Source organism: Acipenser ruthenus, chromosome 13 (assembly GCF_902713425.1).
Source record: "Acipenser ruthenus chromosome 13, fAciRut3.2 maternal haplotype, whole genome shotgun sequence".
Taxonomy (NCBI): Eukaryota; Metazoa; Chordata; class Actinopteri; order Acipenseriformes; family Acipenseridae; genus Acipenser; species Acipenser ruthenus.
Window position 1 is genome coordinate 2,122,846 of NC_081201.1, and position 17,456 is coordinate 2,140,301.

The 17,456-nt window shown below is 42.8% G+C and overlaps 1 protein-coding gene across 2 annotated transcripts in view; it reads right to left on the minus strand.

Moving 5' to 3' along the window:
* The window catches only part of LOC117418414 (lethal(2) giant larvae protein homolog 1-like), a 46,563-nt gene that overhangs the window by 14,485 nt on the left and 14,622 nt on the right, over nt 1-17,456 (minus strand). For both annotated transcript variants that reach the window (XM_034031427.3, XM_034031426.3), the window contains exons 3-12: nt 10,887-10,968; nt 10,281-10,411; nt 9,313-9,471; nt 3,485-3,647; nt 3,197-3,332; nt 2,920-2,974; nt 2,605-2,759; nt 2,067-2,284; nt 1,872-1,939; nt 589-742 (exon numbers count right to left, since the gene is read on the minus strand). In XM_034031427.3, the coding sequence (XP_033887318.3) occupies nt 589-742; nt 1,872-1,939; nt 2,067-2,284; nt 2,605-2,759; nt 2,920-2,974; nt 3,197-3,332; nt 3,485-3,647; nt 9,313-9,471; nt 10,281-10,411; nt 10,887-10,968 (1,321 nt within the window). The remainder of the gene's footprint in view (nt 1-588; nt 743-1,871; nt 1,940-2,066; nt 2,285-2,604; nt 2,760-2,919; nt 2,975-3,196; nt 3,333-3,484; nt 3,648-9,312; nt 9,472-10,280; nt 10,412-10,886; nt 10,969-17,456) is intronic.

The window sequence follows — 17,456 nt, forward strand, 5'->3', positions numbered from 1 at the left end:
CAGCAAAGCTGCTTTGTTATACAGCTGGCCTGTTTGTAATTAAATACCAAAATAGGAAAAAATATTCCAGCGCTCGCCCCATATGCTGCTGATCAGCGCATGGCAAACTCTGGTCCCCATTTCCTGTGTGTGTAGGGAGGGGAAGGGAGCTGGAACAAGCTTTTTTGTTAGGAATTTCTTAAAATGAACACTAGGAGATAACGAGAGGCATAAATACAACTGAAATAGGAAAAAATAGAAAATTGTTTTAAATAAATAAAAAAGCACAGCCTGGATGCAGCTTCCCTCTTCTCCGACTGACAGTCGAGACATTGGAACCGCCATTCTGCTGCTGTATTAAACGTTGTCTTTATTATTTTCTAAAAAAGCGGGTGGATAACGGCACACGCCTCGGAGGACAGCGTCTGTTCATCTTCGCCCCTCCCGAGTCAGCGCAGGGGTGGTAGCGGTGAGCTGAGCCTAAAAATAATTGGGCATTTCAAATTGGGGAGAAAATAATAAAAAAAACTGATTGGCAACGACTAAATTAAAAAAAAAAAAAAAAAAAAAAAAAAAAAAAACACTGGGACGCTCAACGTTTGCTCTTACCTTCCTGAAGGGGGGCCACTCGTCCTCGCCCTGCTGGGTCGGGCTGTCGTTGTGATCGCAGTCTGTCTGGAAGATGTTTGCGGTGCTCAGTTTGTACAGGGGCTTTAAAGAAACTCCTGATGCATCCCAGAATCGAACTGTACCATCTTCATGGCTAAAGAAATGGGAGACAAAGCACTGTGTCTTCCATATACTGTATGCATCAACTCAGCCCACTCTCGTGCCCGTTACAACACAGCTAACAGCAATGCATCCAACTAGGGGAGGCTGGGTGCAAACTGGCTACCTTACACCATTAACCCTTTCAGTCCTGAATTGTCAAGATTAATTTATATAACACAAACAGGCACTCCTTTATTGAGAACAGGATAACAGCATGATTTCCAATGGCACGTGTTAATATACAGCACCAAGACAGACTGAAAGGGTTAAACAAGCACTCACTGTACCACAGGGCCCGGTTCATTTGTACTGCAGTTAAGATATTGTGATTAAAAGACTGGCCAGGCCTTTCTAACTGGTATTTCACAGGGGCACAAAACCTCATCTTCAAAGCGATGAAGCCAAGTGCATGGCGCTTCTACAGTCAAAATGCATCAACTGATATACTGCCAGGCTTAAAGTGCAAAGCAGGATCTCTTAATACCAGGATCATCCTGTCTTATATGGGCCTAGTGATGGCTTAACCACAAGACAAATGAAAGAGCAAAAAAAAAAAAAAAAAAAAAAAAAGAAAGAAGGAGAGAGAACAATTGGGCCCCACCCATAAACCAGAGTCTCGAAGGCTTGAACACAATCCCAGATTGTCATATTTATTCAACAACGTAATCCCCTTTAGTCCCATGATAAACGTAATTTGCTCTGTGTGTGTAATGCAATCTGCCTGAAAACAATGGACGTTTTAGAAAGACAGGAGCCAGTTAAACATTCCCCCACGAACCCTGCTTTCTGTGTTGAACTTGACAGAGCTAGAGGATTGTCAAACATTGACATGTGAAACCAAGGAAGGAAGAAAAAGAAAAAAAAAAAAAATATTCAGAATCACAGCGGACACACAGGGGGAGATTGCTTTTCATCAGTCTATCAGCGTTTGCTCTTATCAATACCTGAAGCAGTAAAAAGGTATTCGCTGAAACATTGGTCAACGTGACAAGTTATATTTTTCACTTACTATAGTACCATCTATTACAGGTACAATACTACTATCTGTAATAGATGGTTGTAAAGTCCACTAGGGTGACACACTGTGCCTTAAAGCCAAACACAAATAGGAGTTATCTTACCCCGTTAACAGCAGGCCCTTCTGACTTGGTTCTGGAGATAAACTCTTTCCTCCGTTTATTGGCCACTTCTACAATAAATACAGGTGTTAGGGCTGTGTGAACTCATGAAATCTGCTGGAGCAACTAGATGGACCCCAGGTAAACGCACAGGTTGTTTAGAAAGGTACTAGTCTGGCCCCACCCCTGTGCTCTTACCACATGCGTCTGCAGAGGGTTCTGCTGTTGCCCGGCACCCACGATCCTCTCCCACAGCTTGGTGGGGACGTTGGAGATGTGGTAGGAGCAGGTGATGGCAGAGGAGTGCAGGGGGGCGAGGTACGGACAGGGGATGGTGGGCCACCCAGTGGTCTGGAGGTCTATCACCACCAGCTCCTCTTCCAGAAGGACGACCAGAGCAGTGGGGTCATCGTACTCTAACAAAGAAAAATCAAAAAACAAGAACAACCAGTTTGTAAGAGGAAAGACCATGGTTTATTATACATGTGCTCAAGATATGTCCTTGCATAAAATCAATGCAAGCAGATTATTGCATCACACATTTCTTCAAATGTTAAAAAACTACCGCTTGAGCCAGGGATTCTGCAACATACTGTGCTAAAAAAAGAGTCACATCCAGTTACTTGCATTCGATTCCAGTGCAAAACACCATTTGTTATCTGACTAGTGTTCAACCACTCAGCACCTCCACACACAGAGCATGATCCGAGACAGGGTCCAGAGCGCTCCCACTCACCCTTCTCGCTCTCTGTGCAGTAGATTGTGAAGAAGTCGATGACCCGGGATGTGAAGTCCAGAGTCACCTGGGTCTTGTCCTGCAGGACGGTGACGCAGTGCCGGTCCCCGTAGCTGGCTCGGGGCATGCCACCGCTGAAGAGGACCAGGGGGCTCCTGGGGAAGAAAAAGAGGATTCAGAGGAGAAAAGATGACATGGGAAGCGTACCAACATGACAACACATTTTTGTTTAAGGATAGGCACACACCACATGCACACAAATATTTATATGCAAAGAACACCCCCTCTATCAAATGTAAACTAACTGATACGCACCCAGACTCTGAAGTCCTCCACTGGATTTTGTTAATGGCCTTACATGGAAAGGGACCTGAGGAGGAAGAAGAGAATAAGGACTCAACGCCAGCCTTAAAACAGTGAAGCTTCCTAACCAGACAGTCAGAAGCTTGCATCATTCTACAACCAATCTTTAGAAAAACTATTTGAAAAACATACTTTTAACTCTTCATATAACAATGATCCATTTGCATCGAGCTTGTTACACATTGTGGCTCCACGAGCAACATACTGCAGTGGAAGTGTTCCTGCTCACCGTACGGTATGGTGGAGGTGACTGGCTGCTGGGCTCTGGGGTTGCTGCTGTTCACAGCCCACACCATGTACCCTCCGTCACTGTGAGAGCTCACAAACGTCTTGCCACTCCGCTCCCAACCCAGGCTTTCCAGCTGCTGCAGGACCAAAAGCAAGTCAAGCACACAGGGTTAAAAAACCCAACTGTCACAGATGCATATAGTAAAAGTACACGATTGGAAAGATTGGTTCTGGTTGAATTCATAACTCAAGATATATAAATTGAAAAATGTAGGAGAAGCCCACATACCTGGTTCCCCAAGAAGAGATTGTCCACCTGTCTTGTGCTCTGGTCCCACAGAACCACCAGGCCTCTGCTGTAACCAATCAGGACCTTACTTGGGCACTGGGGGTGTTCCTGTAGCGACTCGACTGGCCCCAGAGTCTTCCCACACTTGTATTCCTCTGGAACACTGGAGACACACAGCCACACTGGGTCAAAGGCCAGGTCAGCTCATTCAGCAAAATTACAGTTTTAGTGTCTGTGATCTTCTTGGTTCACCTACACAAGGGAGTTTGTATATGGATAATATTTTTTTTTGTCAAATTGTATTTAAATCTTCTATTAGTACTTATTTAATAAAAACGTGGTATCTTTAGATGTCAACACAAAAAAAGGATTTCCAGGTTGTATTCCAAGATGAATTTTAGATTTATGCCATATGTAACCTAAACTGAAACACAGCATTGTGTTAATTAAGATATCAATTATTGTACTACTTTTCACTGCTTTCATGTTAACGAAAGGCATCCAAAACTAACTATCATGGATTTGTAGGTAATCAAATCAACCAGCCAACCAAACAGCCATCATCAACTCTCAATACCACCTTAAATCTTTGTTTTGGACACATGAATGCACCACACATCTAGGATAACAAATACTGAATTTAAATTGGGATGATGTGAGATCACTTCCTAGCCAGATGCAAGCCTGGAATGTGTACTCAGTTGTAGGTCTACAACAGTTATCAAGAAGTGAATGTCAATGACCAGAAAGCCTACAGCTAGTATCCAAACCAAGCAACATGAAGAAGTACTGTACATAACTGCAGAGCCCCCAAGAAAATGCGGAGATTACTGTACAAAAAGACATCACAACAAGCAAGGCGACAGGACCGCAAGTTCATACCCCAGTACTGCCAGGGTGTGTTCTGGTCTCATCTGGTGAGGTGGCAGCTTGCCAGGGCTCAATCTACACCCATCACGGGGACTGTGCTGTGATGAGATACGCAGTGGAGGAGAGAGTCAAAACTGCAACACTGGGTTAAACAGGCAGTGGAACAGAAAAACTACCCATCAGCAGCTGCTTGATTTCCTTGTTTTAAGAACAAGAACGTCCCATCCAACCCCTTCTGAACTATGATAAATCTTTGCTTCTACTTGTGTTAGAACAGATTGCTCTAGGCTTTATAGATGGTTCCCTAATAGTAATCCTATACGCTCTGAGGAGCAGTTCGACCCATACGCATCAGTCAACGCCCTTTCAGTCATGGCCCTAACCTTCATCCCACACTCTTCAAGCTTCAGCAAGAAGCACAACAGTTATTAAATTGAAGCCATCCGTGACTGCCCTGTGATTTTTATGACGGTCGGGTTTAGTAAGAGTAATGCATGCCAGTTTAGAATAACCCCACCACAGAGTTTCCAAAACACTGCAGAGGAGTCGTCCAGTCGAGGTCACCTCGCCTGAGGCTCTGAACACAAGTCAGGAGGTTTCAAAACCAGCGCGGGACCTTGACGGAATCGTTACTTTTGTTCTTTATTAGGATACAGTAGTAAGAGTTCTGGAAGAGATCTCTTCCTATAGTGTTGCTTGTATAGGGAATTGCCTTATTTAATTGGCAGGTATTCCAATAAATCAATTTAAGGTGTCGATTTCAAAACAAGAAAAGCCTTTCCTCCCTTCACCTTTACAATTCATGGCAATTAACTAAAACTGGCTTTTAAAAAACAGTCAATGTGGAAGTTAATTGCCATTGATTGGTACTCAATAAAAGGAGAGGCTTTAGCTTGGCTTGTTTTGATATAAACACATTAAATGAATGGATTTACTTAATACCTGCTGATAAATACTTCTTACGGGCAATTACGAGCATCAGCACAGCCCTATTATATAGCATTGTGTGCATTTTCAAATGCTGCAGAGAATACTGCTTTTGTATTTAAATGAATATGAAACAGAATACAATTTGGGTATTAAAATACCATACCATTTTTGTTTTAAATATAAAATTACTAGTATTAATTTACAAAATTCCTTTATGAACTAACTTCATGCAAGCAGGGGCTTGCTGGACCAGGACACCTAGTCCTTTACAGATGGGGGGGGGGGGGGGGGGGGGGGGGGGTGTCTGTCATCCGTCAGGCACTTTTACCAACATATACTTGCATATATAAGTGTGCCCCTCTATTACACAGCGAGGGATCTGCACTCTCCAGAGTCAATTACTGGGAATTAATGAAATATTCTGTGACAGGTCTTTGCAAAAGCAGTATTGTTCAGGAAGAGCTCTGGTGTGGCACCTAGTTATTAACTGGGTCTCAATTAGAGGCTAGGGAGCTTCCGCAGCCAAGCAAACAAGCAGTTAAGAGCACAGCTCTACGATGCTGTCATTAGGAAAGAGGCAGTCGGGGTGCAATTTAGGGGGCGATTTAAAAGCGTCCCCCATTAAAATGTTTCATAACCAACCATTCTACCAGGTTTGCAGCTCGTGATACATGATGGAGGTTTAACATTGCCTCCTGTACTCCGTAACAGAACACATTTCAGTAAAAAGTACCTCAGATGTACACCAAAACGTGAAACACACACGCTTGGGAAATGAAGCAGAACAGCTTTTAGCTCGCCACAGGCAGGAGGGTTAAAGTGTCGTCTGAAAACACAGGCTGCCCCATGGCGGGATGAAAAGGAGACCTAGCGAGAGCTCTGAACTCAGACATGGGGTCACCCCAGGAACGAGGAGGACCCCCACAGCCGGAGCCCTGACCAACGACGGGGCTCGGGTGGTTCATCCCAGCAGGACACAGCCGCCTCCAGCCACAAAGAGAGGAAAGGCTGAGAGACAATAAATAAAAGACTGTTTAAACTGTATGAAAGTGTTGAAACAAAGTCAGGAGGGAGGCCACAGAACGTGGAGGGAATTCTCGTAATGCTTGTTTCATGAGCTACAGCTTGACCTGGCAAAGTCCTTCCCCACTTGGCAGTCTGAAATATTTGTTCAAGAGTCCATGAGAAATAAAAGTCAAGTAAGTTAAAGAAATGTGGTAAACTTTCCACACAGTGGAGATTGATGCCAGTGATTAACTGCTGCGGCGATACATTATACAGATTACATTACAGTCCCAGTCTGTAAGCATGACATCAGTGCATTACTCAAAACTGCATCATTTAAAAAAAAAAAAATAATCCCTTAGAAATGAAACATTTTACATTTTTGTTAGTGTGATCTGACAAAGCCAAGATGAGGAAAGACTGATACAGACACAGCTTTCTATCACTTTGATACCTAAAGTCTGATTACAGGTGTATTTTGCTTGAAAATCTGAAAGTAAAAATCCCTTAAAGCCACAGGAAGGCAAGGACAAGGAGCCTGGGGATGTTCGACAGCCTAGCAGGGGTCTGCAGTAATAGGTAAGAGGCCCCTTTGGAATTAGGAAGCTGCTTGTATCGAAGCCCATTGGGGACTGCAGTGTTCTGGATTAGGAAGGCCATCTGCTCATTCCCACAGGGAGGTGCTAGACGGCTACAGACAGCAGGGTCCTAAACCCACTGACTCAGTGTGCTGCACAGCCAGGAGCTGGCACTGCTGTAGATCTCTTCAAAACACACAGCAGGGGGAGGGGGGGATACACTGTATAATGGGAGGGCAATTACCCAGCCAGAGTACAAAGAAATCAAGTACTGGTACTCAGCAAGCAGGAGACGCAGAGAGCGACTGCAGCTGGTAATATTAACCCCTGAAGCACTGAGCAAGAGCTGCTGAGACATTATCTACAGGAATATTCTTTAGTTGGAGCTTAGAGGTTGTCGTAATAGAATACACTATGTAAAGGGAAACTTTTTTATTGTGCAGATTGTGCTGCAAACTAAACACTGTTCCTGTCTGAGGGGACACATTGCAAAGCCAAATTCCAAATAAAGATTTCCTCTCCGCAAAGAAGTTCACACACCAAGGGCTTATAGCTATAAGGACCAATGTAAGCACGGCTAGCGTGATGCCTGCTGTATCTCTGTCCAACAATGTGCTAATAGTCACTTTCAAGTCCTGGCTTGTCAAGTTGTGTACATTAGACCCTTGATGTGGGACCTGAACTACAGTCCATCACTGTGAGATTGAGAGCCAAGGACTGGGGCTAATAAGCTCCTGCATAGACAGGAAATAGTACACATTCCTGCAGACAGTCGCCATGCTGTATCTAAGTACGCAATATTAAAGCCAAGTCAGAGAGATCAGAATATTAAATCTTTCCTGCAGTTCATTCCAGCCTTATCCCTTTGGCATCCTGCATAACATTAATCCACTATATGAGCTGCAGCTTCCTCTACTCTATAGTGCTGGAGATGTTCCAACTTCAAATTAGCTTCCTCCTCGTCCGAGCTCCCCTCCAGCAAGGCAGGTAGATTCAGAGACTTCACACTCGCGCACACACACACACACACTGGACTTCCATATCACACTGTCGTTTTTGCAACTTGGGTTTCCACAACAGATCTATCTGGGCAATCTTTCAATTCGTGATAAGCACAGAAATCAAAAACTCTAGAACAGCAGGGAAAGGGTTTGACTCAAGTCTGCGTTTATACATTTGGATCAGCTTTTGAGTGTACCCTGACCTTTATATTCAAAAATGGCTACAGTCCAGCCTCTGGACTTTGATGCATCACATGTGGCACGGAGCTGATTATCATAACCACAGGAGAAATCAACAGAAATCAATACACAAAACATCAAACTCACGAAAGCAGGTTAAATCAACTGAGTAGTAGTGTTGAAGGAACACTGTGTCAATTTAAAAAAATAAAATAAAACATACACCCCCCCCCCCCCCCCCACACACACACACCAGTAGATTCTTGATTTATGCTTTTATAATGGTGTTTGTGTATTTTGGCTACTATAGTACTTTGTAACACCAGGACCCCCTAGTTAAAAGAGATGTACATCTTGAGTTCTATCCTGGTTAAATAAATACATCTGAAATTGTGTCATGCTCCTGTCCACGTGTTTTATTGGTCGCTCTAGTTCTCGGTTTAAAGCTACAAACCAGTTTGCGGAAGGCATCACCCGAAACGTTTTTACACTTGACTTTTACCGAATAACAGTGTGGCCAGGTGTTTCATATGCAATGCTGAGCAGAAGTATATTTATACCCCACCTCCCAGACTAAGCTCCAGTAACCACAGCATTACATTATCAAAAACGCATTCTGTTCTTCCATTAAACCTTAATGAAGCCACGGCTTTGAACTTCCTCTCAAGTATGCGGAGCCGGCTGAAACGATTACAGAATCAAATGTTGAGGTGCTTTGGATACGATCTCAGAGTGCCACAGCCGCAGGAGGCTTGCTGGATTTATGTTCACCTCTCTTTGGAAAGCAGCTGGAAGCAGTGAAATGGGCAGGCGCCATTGAGCCAGGCAGTCGGGACACACACATGACTCAAACCGCACAGCAGGGCAAAGTCGTCGGAATAGTTTATTTAATAGAGTCATGTTCAATACAGCACATCTGAGAATCAGACCGCTTTCATTTGAACCCCGCAAGAGGGAAAATGTACAGATGAAACTACTATAGCCTTCGATTGTTAATGTCATACTTGCAAATAAGTTAATTGATTCCGAATGTTTCTGTTAAACTTGGATTTATTGCATAGACATCATATTTTAAAAGGCAGAATTTTTTTTTTTTTTTTTTTTACTTAACTCTGCAAATATTTCGATTCAAATCTTGCATGGTAGTGTGGGAAGTTAGACTCCCTAAATGACTTGGATGGAAAATGGTGATAATGGGAGAGGGGAAAAAGGAAACAAATGAAGTGATGATTTTGTTTAAGAAAAGGACACCCTAGGGTCTTACCTCTGCATGATCTCGTCTTGGAAGAGGGGTTTGCTGTCTGCAAGCGTCAGGCTGGGCAGCTCCAGAAAGTGCACCCCACCTCCCTCAGTGCCAACGCAAGCCACATCGCAGCTGGTCCAAAGCAGGATCACCGTCACACGGGTAACACTGGTCGGGGCACTGCCAAGGACAGCACATGAATGAGAACGACACCCTACTTCTATCAGTCTGTTCCCATCATGCGGTGTGGGAACAGGACACCAGTCATGAAGTGCTAATCGAGTTTCTGGTGGTTTTGTCAGAGAAAATGAAACCGCATTAGGAATAGACAATTCTGGTCTACTTTAATACATCGGGTTTCCATCTCGTTAGCATTTTCTATTCTCTTGCCTTCCCCGTTCTGCACCCAGAATAAATCAGTGGGTCGAAGACACACATTGACAGCAGTCTCATGTGTGTACCGATTTTTGTTCAGCCAGGGTATTCCAGAGACCAGACAGCAGGGGGCCTTTCCTTTTTAAAATCAATTACAATTCCCATTCCTTTTACAACATAGGCTTTATTGAGCAAGCATCTATGCAACTTGTCAAACATATGTATACAACTTGTCAACAACACAATTACAATACAAAATGTATTGTTGTAGTCAGGTTGTATACATGCTTGCTCAATAAAGCCTATGTTGTAAAAGGAATGGGAATTGACCCCAACCACTGGGTCACACTGCCGCATGTTACTCTGAAGCCTGTGCTGATCTATGTTCGGCTCTGTTTTGCAATTGATTTACTAAGAACCAGTGTGGAACTCCAAGTATCCAATGTTTGCATTGCCGACGTTTTCTTGTTGACCTTTTCACACTAAGGACTTCCGGATAAAGCATTCAGACAGAGCATGTGGCATCTACCCAAGCCAGCTGTATGGGAATATCTGAACTGGAAAACCCTGCCTGACACCACAAGGAGGAGGAGGAGGAGGAGGAGGAAGCGTACTTGGCACTCTCGAAACTGGCTCTTCCTGGAAGGGTGAAGCTACGGATCTCTTCCAGGTGGGAGCTGCCATCCCGCAGACTAATCTCCCACAAGTGGAGACTGTTGTCATCCAGCAAGGACAGGAGCCGTCCCTGGGAAGCAAGACATACATGAAATGCATTCAAAACAAAATACAGACGATTGCATTGGAGATCTATTAAAACTGGGTTGGTTTAAAAGCATGACGGCTTTGCATTTAACACTGCAGTGTCACACCAATAAAGTAGCTTCTGCAAAATAAAACACACACACACACCTATTTTGCTGATACAAAGATCAAAGCCTCAGCCAGCCAATTCAATTGAACTACAGAAGAAAAATCTTCAGACAGAATCCTGCAGAAAATGAAGTGTACTGTCAACTGTTTGTTGACACAAGTACAGCAAATTTTTATTTTGCCTACTTCAAATAAAGCAGCGGTTTCTATTTCTGGCGTCTTGGTATTTTACAGAGAACTTCACCAGCAGCCATCACTACAGGGGTAGGTTATGGACAGCCGGTCGCAAACAGCTTCTATCTTCATTACTGGAAGCACATTGAGAGTTAGGAGTCCTGGCTGACACTCACCTGACCAGGTAAAAAGTGCATCTGTGTCACTGTGGCCGTCTCCTTGTGCAAACCTGTGAACTCCACACCAGGGGCTCCATAGCTGAGGATTGTCAGTCAAGGACCTCAGCACAAAAACATTGGAGATGTACCCGATTACTGAAAGCAAGGTAACTCAGGAGAGCCTGCTACTATAAGGGAGTTCTGTCATAGCGGTTTACAGCATTCAAGCTTTCTTGGTGAATGAAATACTTCTTTGGTAAATCTCCCAGTGTGTTCATTTAAATATGCATCATTTACAGAAAAAACAAAACAAAACCACAAAAAAACAAAAAACAAACAAAAAAAAAAAAACAGGCCTAATTTTATTTATTCTGTAAAAAAATAATTGGTAGGTTTGGTTTGATTTCCAGCTTGCTCTTCAAAAGAGATTTGTCTGTGGATTTGCATTGTCTCCCCTTCACCCCCACCCAGACAAACAAATGATTTCACAAAAGCCCTCGAGGGCTATACCACCCAGTATAGATACATTATAAATATTTCATGTTTCAGCCTAGGCCAGCATATAAACCATATACATTACATTCCCCCCCCCCCCCCCCCCCCCCCCCAGAAATCAAAACTACATCAGTGTGGGCCTCGTGTTTACTTGCAATCAGTGTCAGGCAGAAACAGGAAAGCCAGGGTCTTCTGTGCCTGTGTGTTCTGCAAGCCTCAGACATGTGAAATAAACCCTTTTTCTTGTATCGCTTTCATTAGCCAGTCCCTCCTCCCGCAATCCAAGCACAGTTTAATCCTGTTGCATCATACCAGCTCACTCGCCACTAAGTGATTTATATTCCTTCAGCCTTGATAAGCACAATGCCACAAGGGAGGAGTGACAAACTACAAAAAAAGGTCAGAACAGTTGCTACATAGACACCACCAAGCACTTCATGCTTGCAATAGCTCACTGTGAGACAGACTCACAAAAGACCAGGATGTACATATTACATAGTACAGTACATACAATCCTTATACCCATGAAAGCAGCATGTTAAAACAGTTCAGATATTATCTCAAGAGAAAAATGGCCTCTGGGATCGTGCACAAGCAAAGCAGAATACAAAGCCAGTGGTTATTTAGTCCATTTCATGCTCAATGTGAGAAGCAAATTTGTTTTTTTGGATGGTACAAGTTAGGTTGTCCATATACATGTTTTACATCTGTAAACGTCTCTGCACCTCCTATAAAAGGCTTGTGAAGCAGAAGCACTGTGTAGTGCATGATGGGTTGAAGCCATTCAGTGACAGGAAGTGTAAACACCAGGGCCAGTGGCATTGGGAAGTTTACTCAACTCTGTTAACCCCAATGAGGTCATCTCAGTATTTAAATAACCTTCAACGAAGCACAATGCACAAAATGAACCCGATCTTGAAACTTGAAAAAAAAATCCTCAAAACCAGGAGATAAAATAGAGAGGCATTTGATTGGTTAACAGATGTGTCATTATCTCCTTTTTAGAGGGTCTTGTGCTGCGATTGGTTCAGCTCGTTTGGGCCACAAACAACGCAGTAAACAGTCTGGCCCTGCCTCCCTCAGAGCTCCCAGGCTTTCCCAAGGACTTAACCCCACCCGTCTCCCTCTATACTGGGTAAGAAACCCAACACCCAGCCTACACTGAACCATTTGGGCTTAAAGACCTGTCAGTGCTGCCTCTTGAAACTAAACCATTGTGTTCTCAAATAGGCAAAGCCTTTCAGCCAGGAGTATTCAAAGCACGGAGGAAGGATATAACTGGAAACTCATTTTCCATGTTAAAATATCAATTTTTTTTTTTTTTTAAACTTTAAAAATGTATACATCCTAACTATAAAAAAAAAAAAAATTATATATATATATATATATATATATATATATATATATATATATATATATATATATATATATATATATATAGAATATGTATTAATACAGAGAAAGAGATTAATATCAAATGGGACATTCCTGGTTAAAAAAAATGATTTGACAACGTTCCGACAAGAAGTCTTCACAATCTCTTGTTGTAGAATTTGATTTATACAGTAACACCGTGCCTCAGCTAGAAGTGTAGGGTATGTAATGGAACACATTTGCAATTATTATTATTATTTTATTTTTTATTTTATTTTTTTTAAACTGCAATAAAACATTTTACTAGGATATTAAAAAAGGGAGAAATCTTTCTTCTATCATAAAAATGGGCAACGTCTTTGACCAAGGGCTCATTTTATCTCAGATAAAAATTCAGTGCCTGGAGATTGAAAACGTCCGTTTCATTATTCAGTGGTAATCTACACTTGGAAGTCCATCAATAAAAGTCAAACTCAGCACACACACTTAAATACAGGGAAGTGTTTATGGAGGAGAACCTCAGGTCAGGGGGCAAGCTGAATGAACAGGGCTGCTTCAAATCGTAGACAATTCAGCAGGTCACCATTTACATATTTGCAGCTGCATTAAGAGTGGGTGTTTATTTATTTTTATTTTATTTTCTTTAACAGGCTAAAGAACCCTGGAAACTGAATGACAGAACATTCCAAGCGTTCCTGGGCTGCAAGAGGAAGGGCAGCGGGTGAGCCGAATTGGAAATGCACTGTGCTGGCGTTCTTTAGAAAACAATGAACAGTGTACTGTGCACTTACACAGGCATATCGGCTCTGTAATCTTCCATTCAGAATCGGGACGGCTGCACTGTATAAAAAGGACTGTTCTGCTTCGACGCTTCAGAGAGTATTAAACAACTGAACTCACAGACAGCTGCGGGTACACAAGGAGACTTCCATCTCTATCGTCTCACCTTGGTGCACAGAGACCAAGAACGTACGCACTCTTGAAACAATGGTAGCCACAGGCCAAATGCTTCCCTTATTACAGTACAACCGAAGACTGCATTGGACAAAACCGTTGTGTGCTTGACTTAAGTTTCCTTGCAGAATGCATAAGCGTGGAATGAGATATACACTGCCACCCATTGCTGCTGCCTACTACAGTAGACAGGTGATTTAACCGTCACCACTAGAACAGAAATAACTGCCATGCAACAGATATATGCAGCACAGACCGGTTAGTCTAAAACTAAAAATAATCTGTATTTAAAAGCAATACCTATGCAGGCGTACTGCAAAACCCCCTCTCCTGATTTTCGCTTTGAACGAAGTGTGAAATTGACCAAAGCGCGAACCCGAGACCAGTACAAGGTCCCACAGCTGCTAGCAGCCCTCCCTCAGCGCAGGGTGTTACAGTACACACACCCACACACCCACACACCCACCACGTGTGGTTAGCAGCACAGGGTGCAGAATGTTATTCACAGCAGCTGAAATGAGGCCCTGCACTGTGCTTTAGCAATCACGTCTATAAGGACATCCAGCAAACGTCTCAACAGGATATCACACCCACTTAAATAATTCAAAGCCTAGTCGTTAAACTTTAAAATAGTTTGGGGGGGGGGGGGGGGGGGGGGGACTTTTGTAGCAAAAAGGCAGTTCAAAGCTTAGGTGAAAGATGACAAAACAAAACAAAAACATGCACCACAAAATTGAAGGTTTATTTAAAGAATGCTAAACATCGAACAAACCCCTCAATTTAACCCTCACAATCACGGCACTCCTGTGGAGACAGGTCCTCTGGAATTCATCTCCCGTATCCTTTTCTCTCCAGCAATGCACTGCCTGGTGACACTTTAAAAATCACCACTATAAAAGACAGACAGGTGTCCACAGGCCTGGCATCTAAAAGGGCCTGCTGTTTGAAGGCAGGCCAAGTGTGTATGTTTACAGTACATTATAAATAAACAAACAAACAAACAAACAAACAATCTGTTCGCTTTTTCTTGTACCATAACATAGAACATGAATGCAATTTTCATGCATAATATATTGCACATGTTCATTTTTTTTTTTTTTTGAAGTTTTTAGCCAACACTGTGGCAGGACTAAGCCAAGCATGCTCATTTTCACCAGTCCCCGGAAGTCTAGACGCAATCTAACATTAGTCTCCCCTCACTCTGACCTCTGACAATTGTTCCTAAGAGTGGAATGCTGGCGGGACACAGGACAGAGCTGTGTAGGGGATCTGTGCTAATCCCTGGCGGATAGACTCCTCCGATTACAAAACCGCTCTGAATCGCTAAGCTCTCCACTTCAGTTCCATCTACTTTTGAATCAAATCTTTCAGCTGACAGAGAGCATGCAGGGAGCAGTACTGGCCACCCCACTGTGATTGTATTCTTCTCCTAGGAACAGGACTTGCATAGCTCCTACCAGTCACCAAGATGCACTGGCAAACAATCATCATTTTACAAAATGTGTAGTTCTGCAAAAAATAGCAAGCAAGCACAGATACGTTTCCGCTGGATGCCTTCCTCGGTGTATATTATTCCTGGATCCATTTCACTTCTTTTTGTAAAAAGTACTCTATCACGATAACTTGGATTCTTAACCAAGTCAATACTTAAGAATATACAACACTGCAATATCCCATTGCCTGAGGAAACAGACTGTGGTCTAGACTGACCAGTATTTCTTTTTCATGTGGACTTTAAGGCATTTATCTGAGAGTCATGCCTGATCCCTGCTGCTGAAATGCATTATCAGAGCATAGGTGTTCTTTTGAATAGGGTGCAACCGTCTAGCCACCAGCAGGCTGTATAATGTTGTTCAATATGGATCGATCCCCTTTGTGCCTCGATCTCACCAGCTGTGAAACCTGGGGGAAAGCGAGAGCAGCAGGCTGCACAGGCTGCACCTCCTCACAGCCAACGATTAGAAACAGAACAGCTGGAAATGTGTCTGCAGGCTTTAACGGAGCACAAGGACCTGTATGGAAACACTAGACTGTGTTAAACTGCACCTGGGATGAGGTTGTCTGTCCACCCACTGCACAAGCTTCAGTGAGGTGACCACAGCAAGACACACCGGAGATGAGAAACCAGTCAATACATGTAAACAAGCACTGTAGCTAGAATGCCTCATCTCCAGCATGGTGATCTGCATGGCATTGTATTCAATACCTTCTGAGAAGAAATGCACAAGCAAAAAGGTGATGGAAACTCTGGTGATCAGTTGCCATGATAAAGCCAGAATGTGTATGTCACCATGACATGACCTAGATTTCTGACATTATCAAGAATGTCAGTACCAAGTTTCATCGCAACTGGGTGAGCATTTTTATAAATAGATTCATAAAATGCGGGATGCACAAGCACCCACACGCATGTTTTTCAAGCACCTTACAGAACCTGAAAATCTGAATTGCTACCATTGAAATAACAAGGCTGGAACAGGAAACCTATACCCGATTCTATTATTGTCTGTGCAAGAACACTAGGATTAAAATATACACTATAACTGCAGTGTCTGAGACATCCCTAACAGCCAAGACTTTTCTGCACTGTTAAACCCAGCAATAGCCTGCACTCACTACATCATGAATTGATTTTAGCAGTGGATCTGTTTTGTTTTTTGTGTGCGTGTGTGCTGTGCTAGGTTGTTCTTCCAAGCCTCCTCCTAGCTGTTTTTAAAAGGGCAGGGGCACCAGTGAAATGCATATCGAGACCCTTCCTTGTGGGTAAACCTAGAAAGAACACCCTTAAAGTAATTGAAAATACAGCAAACACTAGCCCTGGTGGTCAGATGCATTGCAGCACACATTATTTTTTGCCTCAATAGTGTGATCAGACTGTTGGATATGATCCAAGGACCTATTGTTCATGCAAAGCCTGTTCCTCTGGGATGGATTGCTGTTCTCAATCTATTGCAATGAGAGAGCTGGGGGGGGTTTATTGCAAATTGCTTTATAAGCATGGGCAAAACACCAAGGGCCCCTAAATCTACCAGACAATCGCTGCAGGATACAATATATCGTCAGGGGAAAAAAAAAAAAAAAAAGTCTATCTTTGTAATACATCGTTCTTCAAATGTCTTCATTTCTTTTAAAAGGGAATGCTATTGCATTACTTAATGAAAAAGGTCACACAACTGCACTATATCTGCACTTTTAAATGTTGCAGGATTTTTGTCAGCCCACTGTGTTGAGAGCTTCTGCAAAAGAGACCGCGTTAACCCTCTGTGTAATTGCAGACACACTGAAAACAAAAAAAAAAAAAAAAAGTAATCAAATGTCTGTTGCGCAGAATTCGGCACTCCCAACCAGTCCAATCCAACCGAGGCAATATCCTGGTTTTTATTTTGTTGATTATGAAACGGATTTCAGACTTTAGATCTACATTTTAAATAGCAGCCCCACCCAAGCCTCACTCTACGCTATATTGATTCAGCAGCAGAACAACAATGAAAGAAAACATCAAACCTGAACTTGAGTTTGTTCAAGTTCAGAAAAATTGGGTAAACTAATATTTAACACCCTGGCAAAAACAATCCAACATCAAAAGTTGGAACGCTTCAGTCACTGTAGAGATTTCAGTTGTGTTTCCTTTTTGCTTAATGAGAGACAGAAAGCAACACACAAAACGCAGATAAACAGAACATCAAATAAACACCCAACCTGCCAAGTTATGAATCCTGTAAGCAAATACCCTTGAATTTGCTCAGAATTATTTTCTCTGGGACT